The following is a 14994-nucleotide window of genomic DNA, read 5'->3' as shown; positions in this document are numbered from 1 at the left end:
GCACTCATACGGCTAAGTATGTGTAATTCTCTCTCTCTCTCTCTCTCTCTCTCGCTCTCTCTCTCTCTCTCTCTCTCTCACACACACACACACACACACACACACACACACACACACACACACACACACACACACACACACAGAGCGAGAGAGAGAGAGACTGTTGCCTCGAAATACAAAGTCATGACTGCAACTGCATCTGAGGTGAGGTGGTGAAGCTACAGAAGTGGTGTGGGGGTGAGGAGGGAGATAGGGGAAGATAGTAGTGCTGCCTTAGAGAGGGTGCAGGGACATGATGGGGACATGACAATAGGCTGTTAGGTACAACATCGGCAGGCCATAACAAGGAGCAGGAGGGCAGAAAGGGCTAAGAGGTAGAGAAGTGGAGGGGGGGGGGGGGGGAGTCTTACGGGTATGAAGGATATGTTGCGGGGATAATTCCCACATGCACAATACACAAAAACTGGAATATATGAGGATGTAAGGTACAGGTCTTGCAACTAGATCTATTGTAGGTATATGAGCCATTGGGCAACAGAATGGGAGCAGGGGTGGCAGAGGGATAGACAATGATATTGCAGGGGATGGGTGGGTGCCAAGTACTGCTGCAGGAGGGCTTGGAAGGATAGTGGAGGAGGACATTTCTTATTTCAGAACATGATGAAAGGTAGCCAAAACCCTACCAGAGAATGTGACTCAGTTGCTCCAAATCTGGGTGGTGCTGAGTCATGAGAGGGATACTCCGTTGTGGCTGGTCAGTGGGTATGTTGGGGATTAGAGGTGACTGGATAAACAAGGCACAGGATATCTGTTTGTGGACAAGGTGGAGACAGTACTTTCAGGCTGTGAAGGCCTCAGTGTGACCCTTCAAATATTTAGAGAGGGACTACTCATCACTACAGGTGTGACGAATACTGGTGGTTAGTTTCATGGAAGGGTCATCCCGCTGTGGAATTGGTGGCAGCTGTTGAAATGGAGATATTGCTACTAGTTGGAAGTTTGATGTGGATGGAGGTAGTGATGTAATTGTCCTTGAGGTGGAGGTGAGTTTGGTGGACTGAGAAGGACCAGTTGAAGCGTATGAAGAAAATATGTTGAGGTTCAGATCATGAAGATGTCATCAATGAATCTGAATCAGGTGAAGGGTTTGGGATTTTTGGTGGATAGGAAGGTTTTCTCTCAATGAGTGATGAATAGTCTGGCATACAATGGTTCCATGAACATGCCAATTGCTGTACCATGGACTTATTTGCAGGTGATGCCTTCACAGAAGGAACGACTGTAGATGAGGATAAAGTTGGTCATCACAACCAAGAAAGATATAGTAGGTTTGGGTCCACTCGTTCGTTGGGAATGGTAAGAGGTCAATAGTGGCAAGACCATTGGCATTGTGGATGACACAGGTGATAAAGAAACAAGGAACTGTGGGTTGTTGGCATAGGGCAGAGGTTCTCTCCGTGGGGATGCAGTAATCAGCAAGAATGAGGTGTCCCAGGTGCCTAGGTTTATATACATTAGAAAGCATGTAAAATGTAGGAGTGCAGGAATTGGTGGAAGTGACGAGGGAGATACACTCAAGGGAGAGGTTCTGTTATGGACATGGATTTGAGGAGATATGGTGGCAGGGCTTGTAAATGGACATACCTGACAGCTGATGGGGTCCCTGTGCCAGATAATCCCTGCAGGGCATAGCCACAGTGGTGGAGGCTCTATTGGCAGATAGAGTATAAGGTTGGGATTAGTTTTTAGGTGGTGGATGTCAGGTTGGTTTCCATGTTGAGTGATCTGGGGAAAAATGGCCTTACTAGACAGAGTGATTTACATCACAGAAACATCCAATGTGGTCACCAGGAGTCAAACCTTAGCTCCGTGTGTTAGAAGACAGCAATGCTAGCCCCAACACTGTAGAAGTAACCTTCACGAAAATGAACACAGTATGCTGTGCTTGTGGTGTATGTTTCAGAGGGTAGACATAATATAAATTTAAATATTATTCAACAAACCAGTCTTGTATTTCTCTATAAGGTAACATATTTTGTTCATAAGATTAACAAAGTACTGTAATACAAAAATGAAGTACACTTTCTGTATAACCAAACATGCTTAAAAATTACAGTACAGTCATACTAGCACCAAAATGAAACCACAAATAATATTCTACTAAGAAAGAAAAATGGTTCAAATAATACACATCTCACCACAGTATTCTGCAATGAATAAATAATGTTCATGTAAGAAGTGTACTACATAAAGTAATTCAGAAACAAGACACCTAACTAGTTGGAAACAAACAATGCTAAAGAATAGATTGCAGAGAAAAAATATTGTACCTGAAACTGGACAATTCCAGCTAATACATTATTCTCTGAGAGACTAGATATCCAAGGGATACGTAATAATTTCGCAGTATGGCACAGAGATTGTACTAGTATCAAAAAGTAATCTCATTTTTTTGTACATTTGTACACATCAAATGCCAACTTGACCTCCAAAGTAATGCTGTCGATATGTTTTCTGAAGTAGTCTTTGCTACGTGTGTTTTCTTCAAATGGATAAAATGGAAGATAGTGCTGTCCCAAAATCAGTTCTTTTGGACTGTTTATTACCAATAGAAATTCATTCAAAGACAAAGTTAATAGTGGCAAGTCTTATCCTTCATTTTCAGCAGTTAAGAAATATGTATTTGAATTCAACACAGCCATATTCTTCCCAAAGATTACCCACATTATGGACATCCCTAAAACATTACCACAGATTGGAATATCTAGATAATTGACAATATGGTATTAGATGATTAATTGTTAAAACTGTCTGAAATACATGGGACATTCTGCAGATCAGAACAAAGAATGTGGTACATTTTATTAGAAGAATTATCTATGAGAAATCTTTGACCATTTTAAAAATAATCCAACTAATTTGCTGTGAATGAGATGTGTGTCCAACACCTCACACTAGAAGCAAAACAGCAATTAACACAGTTTGTAGAAACTGGTGGTGCACATCAAAATTCAATTCATCTACTGGAAATGTAACAGCCAGTCTTTTTCTGGGATGCAAAAGGGGTCATTGTTATTGATAAGCTCTGAAAGAGTGAAATATTAACTGATTAAATTTACACAAGTCTTTCAAACCAATTTCACTTAAATTGGGATTGCAAAGAAAAAAATAATCTTCCGTCAGATAAAAATAATGTATTTTGAGAATGGGAAAATTGAGGGATTTAAATACAAATTGTCAGAACATATAATATACATAGTAGATTTGACATCATTTAATTTTCTTCTATTGTTACATCTAAAGCAATTCATGGAAAATAGTGTTTTGTGGGTCTCCCAGAATTGTATGTCAAGGATGACGTCAACTAACTCTAAAAATACTGGATGACATGCATTAACCTGAAGGGCAACTAATCCCAAAATAAGTGCAGATTTTTACACCAAAACAGTCTCTCTCTCTCTCTCTCCCTCCCTCCCTCCCTCGCTCTCTCTCTCTCTCTCTCTCTCTCTCTCTCTCTCTCTCTCTCTCTCTGTTCAGCTAATAACTTTTTAACTTGGCCTCATAATTATAGTAAATTATATTATTTATTTGGATTTAAGTTCATATGCATAGGACTAGAGATAATCATCATAAGGGTTTACCGAAAGTGGTACAGAACTGACAGGTTTATCCTTCTCAAAATCTGTACGATCAAGTGATGTAGTCATCAGTTCTTTTGTTTGTAGGTGATGCCTGCTTATGGGGTGCTGTGTAGCACTCTCTCCAGAATCCATCTGTATGAAAGCTGCTGTCCCAGAGGCACTGAGTACACACACATCATCACAAATGCTTGTGTGCTCTGAGTAACCAAGCACAACATTGCAGCCAATAGCTCTTGCATGAGATCGCACTTCCATTCTAAGTTCTGTCCACCATGAGTCTCTACTCTCTGGCTCATCCAGGTTAGTGATTCTCTCCAAAAGCTTTACTGATCTTGCACTTATTGTTCCTCCTGCAAAATATTTTATAGATGGGATACCATTATAAGCAAAACTGTAAGCAAACAAATGTAAATTCAGCACAATAGATTTACTTCTTAGGAAACTAAAATGCTGAAAATAAAGCACTGATGATTGGAAATCAAAACTGAATATGAATACAACTATAAATAAGTGTTAACCAAACAGGAAATGTGTTGAGCAGTGGACCTGTGTGTACACTCACACAAACACGTATATGCAAGCGTGCATACGCATGCCCATGCCCCCCCCCCTCTACACACACACCTCTCTCTCTCTCTCTCTCTCTCTCTCTCTCTCTCTCTCCCCCCCCCCCCCCCCCCCCCCTCTTCTGTTGCCCCATGATGCTGCAGTCTGACTGGGGTGGGTAGTGGGTATTGTGAAATGGTACGGGTGTTGGGTGAGGACACAGAAAAACTGGAGAGAGAATTGGGAAATATTGCAGTAGTGTGGAAACTGTATGTGTGTGCAAAACAGGTGGTAGCTGGCTGGCAACTATATGTGAGAGTGAGAAGCAGAGAAGGGAACTGCAAGTAGAAATGCTGATAAAGGAAGGTAATGAGTGAAGATGGAGATCCCGAACAGAAGAAAGAATAAAAAAGGAAAAGTTAAAATTAATAAGTCAAGGTTGAGCACACAAGTATCACAGAAAGCCTGAGGCAGGCAGGGAGGGAGAGGGAGGGGGTTACGGAGGAGCAGTCAGTTGTCTAAGGTGGCATCTGGAGAAGGGGTGGAGGTAAATGATGAACCAGAACTCAGGAACATGATGAGGCTAAGGCCATGAAAAAGAAAATTCTGCAGAGAACATTCTCATCTGCTCAATTCAGAAAACCTGCTGAGGGGAAGGAGATGGTGCACAGGTTGGAGGAATCCAGATGGCTTTTTAATACTATCATGAACTTGGACACACTGTGATGCCACAAAGCCAGGAGCTGTGTTGCCATGTGGAAACCAGCATTCACAGTTGTTGCAAATTAATCAGTGATGGCATGACAGAGTGGTCTCCTGCATAACTTGCAAGTTAATCCTGTTGCCAATGTGGTCAGCAGACAGCCCTAGCCTGTCAGCCAGTAATAACTTGATGGTAGCTGGCAAGTTGTGTCCAGATCTGGATCTGTTTTATTGGAAAGACAGTAGGTGGCACATGGCACAAAGGTTACCTCAAGGTTAGTGGTGCTTGCCTCTCCCCCTCGAACCACTGGCTCTCTTCTGCCGATATCTGGGCAGCCAGAGTGAGGAAAGAAGGAACTGTTAGTTGTAGTCAGTTCAAATATAAAGCACAAAAAGATGGGTCCTGTAGTGTGGTGTGGCAAAAAACTCAAAGGGCCCTCAGTGTGTGGCCCAGGGGGGATAGTCCATGAGGTACAAAAGGTCACCCCAGGAGGAATTGAGAGTGAGTGTTGCAATCAGCTCATACATTACTCATGTAGTCACCAATGTAATCTGTTGTCTGGGACCTGAGGCCATCTTCAGTTCTTCCAGAAAGTGATGGAAGTGGTGAAGACAGTTAGCTTCACCTGTGGTATCTCAGCACAGCTGTCAATTTGCAACATCATGCAGAGGACTGGTTGCAGTCCTCAGGTATGAATTTGTGTGAGAGGTCAAAATCAGGCACTGTTGGTTCTGTGATGAACTCAACTGTAGATTCCTCAGTCTACAAAACAAGTTGGAGACTTGTAAAGGAACCACAGACAGGTTAGGTTTGCACTACATATCAGGAACAGACACTCAGATAGAAAAGTAGATGTGGAATGCATTTTAGACAAATTCTGAGATCCCAGTAGTAAACACACCATCAACTAAAACCACTACTACAACAGAGATGACAGAAAATGCAGAGAGTAAGAATGTTAAAATATTAGTTGTTAGGTAGCGGAGCACTTGCTGTGAAGTTTCAAAACCCAAGTGTCTCCTAGACAGCAGTTGTCACCAATTGAAACTGGAAGTAGAGAATAAAGAACTTATCAACAACACATTGGACATAGACTGGAAACATAAATTATGCTCCAGAAGGGTGAAGTGTGTATAGGAACCAGGAGAAACATTACATCTAGTGAGGTCCAAAATGAATCTGATTATGAATTCATATAGACAAGAGTAACTCAGGTTAGTGGACTTCAATTAATAACAAGATGTTTCTACAGCCACCAGATTCAGAAACAGCTGTCAAATAATAATAAAGATGCAGTCATGTAGAGTATTTTCACAGATATGCAATTGGCTCAATGTATTTTTTTACCGGAAAAACCTGGACAATAAATTTTCAACAAAAATACAAGTAACATCTGGTGCATGCAAAAAAGCATAATAGGATCACTAATGCTCTCGATATACACTCCTGGAAATGGAAAAAAGAACACATTGACACCGGTGTGTCAGACCCACCATACTTGCTCCGGACACTGCGAGAGGGCTATACAAGCAATGATCACACGCACGGCACAGCGGACACACCAGGAACCGCGGTGTTGGCCGTCGAATGGCGCTAGCTGCGCAGCATTTGTGCACCGCCGCCGTCAGTGTCAGCCAGTTTGCCGTGGCATACGGAGCTCCATCGCAGTCTTTAACACTGGTAGCATGCCGCGACAGCGTGGACGTGAACCGTATGTGCAGTTGACGGACTTTGAGCGAGGGCGTATAGTGGGCATGCGGGAGGCCGGGTGGATGTACCGCCGAATTGCTCAACACGTGGGGCGTGAGGTCTCCACAGTACATCGATGTTGTCGCCAGTGGTCGGCGGAAGGTGCACGTGCCCGTCGACCTGGGACCGGACCGCAGCGACGCACGGATGCACGCCAAGACCATAGGATCCTACGCAGTGCCGTAGGGGACCGCACCGCCACTTCCCAGCAAATTAGGGACACTGTTGCTCCTGGGGTATCGGCGAGGACCATTCGCAACCGTCTCCATGAAGCTGGGCTACGGTCCCGCACACCGTTAGGCCGTCTTCCGCTCACGCCCCAACATCGTGCAGCCCGCCTCCAGTGGTGTGGCGACAGGCGTGAATGGAGGGACGAATGGAGACGTGTCGTCTTCAGCGATAGAGAGTCGCTTCTGCCTTGGTGCCAATGATGGTCGTTTGCGTGTTTGGCGCCGTGCAGGTGAGCGCCACAATCAGGACTGCATACGACCGAGGCACACAGGGCCAACACCCGGCATCATGGTGTGGGGAGCGATCTCCCACACTGGCCGTACACCACTGGTGATCGTCGAGGGGACACTGAATAGTGCACGGTACATCCAAACCGTCATCGAACCCATCGTTCTACCATTCCTAGACCGGCAAGGGAACTTGCTGTTCCAACAGGACAATGCACGTCCGCATGTATCCCGTGCCACCCAACGTGCTCTAGAAGGTGTAAGTCAACTACCCTGGCCAGCAAGATCTCCGGATCTGTCCCCCATTGAGCATGTTTGGGACTGGATGAAGCGTCGTCTCACGCGGTCTGCACGTCCAGCACGAACGCTGGTCCAACTGAGGCGCCAGGTGGAAATGGCATGGCAAGCCGTTCCACAGGACTACATCCAGCATCTCTACGATCGTCTCCATGGGAGAATAGCAGCCTGCATTGCTGCGAAAGGTGGATATACACTGTACTAGTGCCGACATTGTGCATGCTCTGTTGCCTGTGTCTATGTGCCTGTGGTTCTGTCAGTGTGATCATGTGATGTATCTGACCCCAGGAATGTGTCAATAAAGTTTCCCCTTCCTGGGACAATGAATTCACGGTGTTCTTATTTCAATTTCCAGGAGTGTACATAAACGATTTATCTGATATGGGCAGTTGCATTATCACATTGTCTGCTGATGGTGTAATTGTCTAGAAGAAAGGGCTGTCATTGAACAACAGTAAGGAAATGCAGAATGGTTTGTACAAACCTTTCACTTGGTGTAATGAATGACAGCTCTAATTACATATAGATAAATTATTGATAATATCCATAACAAAGAGAAAGAACCCGTTATCATAGTATTAACGTTGTAATCCAGAAAAGAAGTTCCTGAAATTAAAGAGCAGTACATTTCTTGCTGTACAATGGCTTTGTTCTAATATTGTCATCTAGAGGTTAACTATTCACAGGTGGAAAAGGAGGTGCTTGCTATCATTTTTGAGATTAAAAATTTTCATATTTTTTGTATGGAGCAATGTCGCTATTCATCACTGACCTCAAGCCACTGATTACATTATTCAGCCTTTGTTCTAAAGCTACCAGATGGGATGGCCTGTGGATTGCAAAGATTGGCACACTTTCTCAGTAATTATTGCTACGACATTCGTTACTGGACCATTGCCCAGCATGCTCATGCAGATATACTTTTTCAGTTGCATACAGGACCCAACTGGGAGTTCAATTGAGAGGACATTCTCAATTTTGTGTTGGACAACACATCACAGCAGACATTACTGGATATTTATTTATTTATTGTCAATAGTACATCAATCTGCTTTTCCAGAAAATCACCTCGACAGTCCAGACAGAATGGCCTGAGCACACACTGTCGGGAGAAGATTTGGCATGGCATACATTTTTCCTACTATCAGCTTGATTCAAAGTTGTCTACAGGGTCCTCATGCTTGCAACAGGGCAGCAAAGCTGTTGAGTAGTCACCTCTCCGAATTTGCATGACGGCATACTCCAGCTGCTGCACACGTAGCACTGGCGTAAGTTCCATATAAAGGCAGTGGCATGGCACCACATCTACTGGCTGGTGATTGATGGTCATACTGAACACGTTGTGCATGTTTGGCCGGCCTGTAAACAGAACCAGACTACACTGACATCAGTTGTCCCCTTGGCCAGTCCTGAAGCACCCTTGGGATGTGGTGCATGTTGTCTTGTCTGGCCCTTTTTTTGGGAAGCATGTGGTTGTCAATAACACATGTACTACCCAACATCCCATATGTAGCCAAACTATCCTCCACAACACTGACAGCAACTATTCACATGTTGTCAGTCATTTCTGCTATCAAGGGCTCCCATGGATCCTTGTATCCAATAATGGCTGGCAATTTGTGCCATAGTAGTGTGCAGATTTTTTGCATTTGAAGTGGTATTCAGCATCTGACTACTGCCCCGTTTCACCTGGATTATAACTTGAAAGTTAAGCAATTCATACTAACTTTTAAGATCCAAATGCTGAAGTCCATGGATGCACTGTCCAGTGACAATACATTGTGTAGCTTTCTGGCCACGAACCAGACAATGCCAATTAACAGGTGTAGTCTGCTGGAACTGTTGCATGTGTGCCAGCCACTGGGCCTCTACGATTTGTTGCACTCCGACTCACATGCCCCGTAGCGTCGCGGCCTACCACATTTTCCTGAAAGGGTCCTGTTTGAGCTCAGTCTTTTAGCCAGCAGCAGAGATGACTACCAGATGTACTGGTGGGACACAAACATCAGCATTTTTTTGTGGGGGACATTGATAAGGAACAGTTGAACCATCATTCAAATCAGTTGTGTCTGCAATCGACTGGATTTGCATCTCCATACAAGCCAGGCAACAAACAGGATCAGTTGTGGCATTTTCCATATAGGAGACTAACAATTACAGCAATGTGAATTCCATTGCTGTTGTCACTGTAGATGCGCCATCCTAATCTTGCCCACGGCATAGGGTGCCAGCAGCAGTCACTCCTGCAGCTCCTGATGCTGAGCTCATGGACTTGGAACCTGCACTTCCCTATGCTCACTCACCCATGGATGAGTCTTCACACCGCCAATGTGGGAAAACCAGCCATTCTGCTAGCCTACAAAATCTTCCGCCATTCCAGTGGAGTCAGCTGAATCATTGTTGCTGCTGAACCTTCGTTGCCGCTGAATCATCGTTGGCTACTGTGATGGTAGAACTACTGCAGGGGATCTCACACCCTTTCCCACTCTGAAACAGTGGTTGCCACAGAAACCAAGCCATTTTCGGTTATAAGTGGTCTTTCCAGGGGGGGGGGGGGTGGGGGGGGGGATTTAGTATCCTCGCAAGTGAACATACATACAGACATAGATAAGCTGGTGTGGGTCTCGAGGTAGAGTAACGCAGAAAGCTATCTTGGATGGCACATGTGGAGTGTAGTATGGGCAGACCTGATGACCCATCAGTTTCAAGCTTACTTGCTGGTGGCAACAGACTGGGCCAGTCAATACTTACATGGCCCAGGTTTCTACAACATGCCATGTTCTAGGTTCTGTATGCTAATATTTTAATCATTCAGGCTGGTCACATTTCTGCTTTCTTTATGCCAGTCTCTACAGTGTTTGAACTCTCTGCTCCCCATATATCGACTGCATGTAGAGTTTTGTTTCTTCCACAGTTCAGCTCCCTGGCTTCCCGGTTGAGCACCCAGAGTCGGCTAGAATAGTGTCATCTGTACTGGCAATTTATTTAGATATAAATATGCAACTAGTCAATTTCTTAGATTTTTTATATGATTTATTGCACTCCATTAACTAGTTTCAAGTCACTGCAAGCTCTTCATCAGATGGCAGTGTTACAGGAACAATATATCATGGACCAAGTGTAGCTACAAATTGTGGTGATGGTTATGTCGAAAATGATGGAAATATAGTTATTGGGAATGAAATGTTGATGGAACAGAAAGATTGTTATGTTTTGGGTACTTAAAGTGCACTGCGTCTCAATATCTATAGCAAATCCTTCCCCATAATGTGCATTACAGGTACAACACACAAATATACACAGTATTTATCTGCACTTGGTTTTGCACTTATTCATAGAAGGTTAACATTGATACAATAAACAGAATATGAATATTATATATATCACACTTTGTTACATCATGATCTTTGGTCTGAGATGCAGTGTATTAGAGAATAAATATTTACAAGTATCGATAATATATGTGCATGAATCTTGCTAGCTGCTAGTGTATTCTTATATTGGCAGTATAAATGCATTATGGATTAAAAAGTTACACAAAAGGTAAACAAATGGGGTAATATATTTAATACATAATTGTAGAGTGGATGAGTTGCCGAATGCCATAGTTATTATATGACTAAGAGACTGTAATAAAATTTATGCAGGAGGATGAATATGTCTTATTATTGTCCTTTTAGTGTTTTGGTGCCACAATATCTAAAAAATAGTAACTCTCCAATTCTTCAAGGAGACCCATCTGTAACCCTTTGTCAGCAATATGTAGCACAGAAATATTATCACTGATACCACCAATAGTGTGTTCTTGCAATGTGCGATGCGAAGCTGGATTTATTTAAGTTTTTGAGTTGAAGGGCATCCATATATTCTTTGTAGTGGATAACAAAACTTCTCCCTGTTTGTCCTATACAGAAGCACAAACAGGAGCATGTGAGTTTGTATATGGCAGACTTTTGATGGCACTCTCCAGTGGATTTATTATTGTGAAGTTACTCTGTTGTTTATTGTCTGTGTAGAAGGATATTTTTATGTTATGTAGTCTGAAAAGATTTGAGAGTTTATATGACACTCTGCCAAAGAATGCAAGACTGACAAATGTTGACATTTCTTTCTTAGCTTATAATGGTGATGGTAATTGCTAAAGACTACTTTGGATTTTTTTCAACTACGGTTTTTATGAGGGAGGGCTTATATCCATTATTTTGGGCTATAGATTTAAGTATTTTCCTCTGTAGAATTTGCTTAAGATGAATTCATATGTTCAAATATATAATACAGGGTGACAGTTATTGAACTATATGAAATAAAATCGTCTTAACTTCTGAATGGTTTGCATTAGGACATTCAAACTGCATGGTCAGATTCAGGGCATGATGGGAATTAGTATGGCTTGGTTTAGTGACCAAGACTACTTTCATTTGGATGGGTTCGTCAATCAGCAAAATTGGTACATTTGGAGGATTGAGAATTTGCATTTTGGGATGGAGAAGTCTCTTCATCCTCAATGGGTGACTGTGTGGTGTGCAATGCTTAGTCACAGAATAATCGGCGTGATATTCCTTGATGGCACAGTGACTACTGAACAGTATGTGAAAGTTCTGAAAGATAATTCCATCCCCATTATCCAAAGTGACCTTAATTTTGACAAGACGTGGTTCATGTAAGACTGAACTTAACCTCATCGAAGCAGGAGAGTGTCCTGGAAGAGCACTTTGGGGACCACATTCTGGCTCTGCAATACCCAGAGGCCACTGGCATGGGCCTTGACTGTCCGCCATATTCTCCTGATCTGAACACGTCTGACTCCATTTTGTGGGGCTATATTAAAGACAAGATGTACAACAAATGCCCCAAACAGCCATTCAGAGGGTCATTGAAAACATCAATTTTCCGACACTTCAGCGGGTCATGCAGAATTTTGCTATCTGTCTGCGCCAGATGATCGCCAATGATGGTAGGCATATCAACATTTCATAAAACTGATTTGGAGGAAATAAACATTTACAGTCCTAACATCTTTAACAGTGTTGTTCTACGAACCCTCAGTTGCTATTAATATTATATTAATGATTTTTAGGTTAGGATTGTCCTTGTACATGTCTGGCAAAACAAATATTGCCCTTATTCAGCTGCATACAGATGGTCCTCATCTAGAAATCATTAATATAATACTGACACTTCTAGTTTATCTCAAAATCTATTACTGGTATAAAGTTATTATTATTATTATTATTATTATTATTATTCATGTATGGGCCCAATAGGACCACGTGAGGTACATCAATCAATGTCACTTTTGATGGTTGGCATTCCTTTGTGTCCAAATTTGTTTTATCCTTTCAGAATGAATATTAGTACACAATAAGATATTACGTGACATCAAACTATATTAGACAATTTTTTTTTACCTAGATGTTGTATAAAACCAGGACCATACTTTCTCATGGTGAGAAAGGGATATTCCAACATTTCCATATTATCTTGGTTTACTGTTGGTCGTAAGGAACGAAAATGACATCCCATGTTGGATGAACGGTCACTGCCAGTTAAACTGTTTCCTGAAATTAAATATAACTTTTTAGCTCTTAAAATGTTTAAAACTGCTTATTTTAATTTAATTTTACTCCAGTAATTTCAGCATCCAAGATATAGCTTAATGCAATACCAAATTTATCTGAAAATTGTTAATATCAAAAATCTTTAAGAACTAACTCTGTTTTAAATAAAATTGATAAAACTAATTTGTTCTATAATATGTGGCTCACAAACACTACTGTCACTTCAGAAATGTAGGGATCAGTAGTGCAGTGTCACAAAAGTTAATAATCAACCACACAATACTTTCCTGTGCAGTGTCAGTTCACTTTCACAGAAATATTTGCAACTGATTATTTGTATTAAGTGGCAGTTATGAATAGTGTGCTTCAGCCTGATGCCCTAGTCTATAATTTCAAAGTGAAAAGTTCTCACCCCGTAAGAGAAGAAACTTTTTGGTCAAAATGCAATTATTTTTCAAAACTGAACTCTTACAGGTCACTGTACATTGTCCAGTGTTTCTCCAGGGAGTAGATTTCATCCCTGAAGTTATCTATGGAAGATCAGTAAAATACTAATCTACAGTTGCCTTAAACTCTTCATTTAAGTCAATGTGGATTAGATTAGATTAGATTAGATTTACTTTCATTCCAATTGATCCGTAGTGAGGAGGTCCTCCAGGATGTGGAACATGTCAGAAAAACAACAATACATGACAAATATTTAAACTAAAACAAATAAGCTAATGTACCATTCCACAGGTCCCAAGTGGAATGATCGTCATTTTTTAATGAACACTAAGAGTCATTTTACAAATACTATTGCACTGAATTTAAAATAAAAAAGTTTATTATTTATTTATAAGGTAAGAAACATGTAATACAACTACTGTAATACTTATTTACAATGAACACATTACTGCACTGAAATGGTGCAGAAGTTAGATTATACTTACACACACACACACACACACACACACACACACACACACACACACACACACAAATTTTCAGTGAACACATTACTGCACTGAAATTGTGCAGAAGATATGTTGTACTTATATACAAATCAGTTGGTTTTCCTCAGAAATTCATCAATGGAGTAGAAGGAGTTGGCCACCAATAAATCCTTTAGGCTTCTCTTAAACTGAATTTCATTGGTTGTTAAGCTTTTTATGGCTGCTGGCAAGTTATTGAAAATGTGTGTTCCTGAATAATGCACACCTTTTTGTACAAGACTAAGTGACTTTAAATCCTTGTGAAGATTATTCTTATTTCTAGTATTGATTCCATGAATTGAGCTATTGGTTTGAAAAAGTGATATATTTTTAATGACAAATTTCATTAAGGAATAAATATATTGGGAAGCTGTAGTTAGTATCCCTAGTTCCCTAAACAGGCTTCTGCAGGATGTTCTTGAGTTCACACCACATATAATTCTTACTGCACGTTTTTGTGCCCGGAAAACTTTAGCTTGGCTTGATGAATTACCCCAGAAAATAATCCCATATGACATTATGGAATGAAAGTAAGCATAGTATGCCAGCTTTTTCATTTTTATATCCCCTATGTCTGACAAAATTCGCATTGCAAACAGAGATTTGTTAAGACGCTTCAGCAGTTCTGTGGTGTGCTCCTCCCAGTTGAATTTATTATCAAGCTGTAATCCCAAGAATTTAACACCGTCCACTTCTTCTATCTTTTTGTCATCATATGTTAGACATATACTCTTGGGACACCCCTTACAAGTTCTGAACTGCATGTAGTGTGTTTTTTCAAAGTTTAGTGACAAAGAATTGGCTAGGAACCAGTGATTAATGTCTACAAATATTTTATTGGCTGATCTTTCTAAGACTACACTTGATTTGCTATTTATTGCAATGTTTGTATCATCAGCAAACAAAACAAACTTGGCATCTGGTAATGTTACTGATGAAAGGTCATTGATATACACAAGAAAAAGTAAGGGCCCCAAAATGGAACCTTGTGGGACCCCACATGTAATTAGTTCCCAGTTGGATGATGCCTGATAGCTTGATACATGTCTCTTTCCTAATAACACCCTT

At 41.4% G+C, this 14994-nt stretch overlaps 1 protein-coding gene across 2 annotated transcripts in view; it reads right to left on the bottom strand.

The window, feature by feature from the left end:
- The window catches only part of LOC126470038 (C2 domain-containing protein 5), a 238690-nt gene that overhangs the window by 63496 nt on the left and 160200 nt on the right, over positions 1-14994 (bottom strand). For both annotated transcript variants that reach the window (XM_050097533.1, XM_050097534.1), the window contains 2 exons: positions 12803-12952; positions 3642-3991 (listed from right to left, as the gene is read on the bottom strand). In XM_050097533.1, coding sequence (XP_049953490.1) covers positions 3642-3991; positions 12803-12952 — 500 coding nt within the window. The remainder of the gene's footprint in view (positions 1-3641; positions 3992-12802; positions 12953-14994) is intronic.

This window comes from Schistocerca serialis, chromosome 3, assembly GCF_023864345.2.
Source record: "Schistocerca serialis cubense isolate TAMUIC-IGC-003099 chromosome 3, iqSchSeri2.2, whole genome shotgun sequence".
Lineage (NCBI taxonomy): Eukaryota > Metazoa > Arthropoda > Insecta > Orthoptera > Acrididae > Schistocerca > Schistocerca serialis.
Note: the sequence above shows the minus strand (reverse complement) of the source record. Positions and strands in the feature narration are given on the sequence as shown.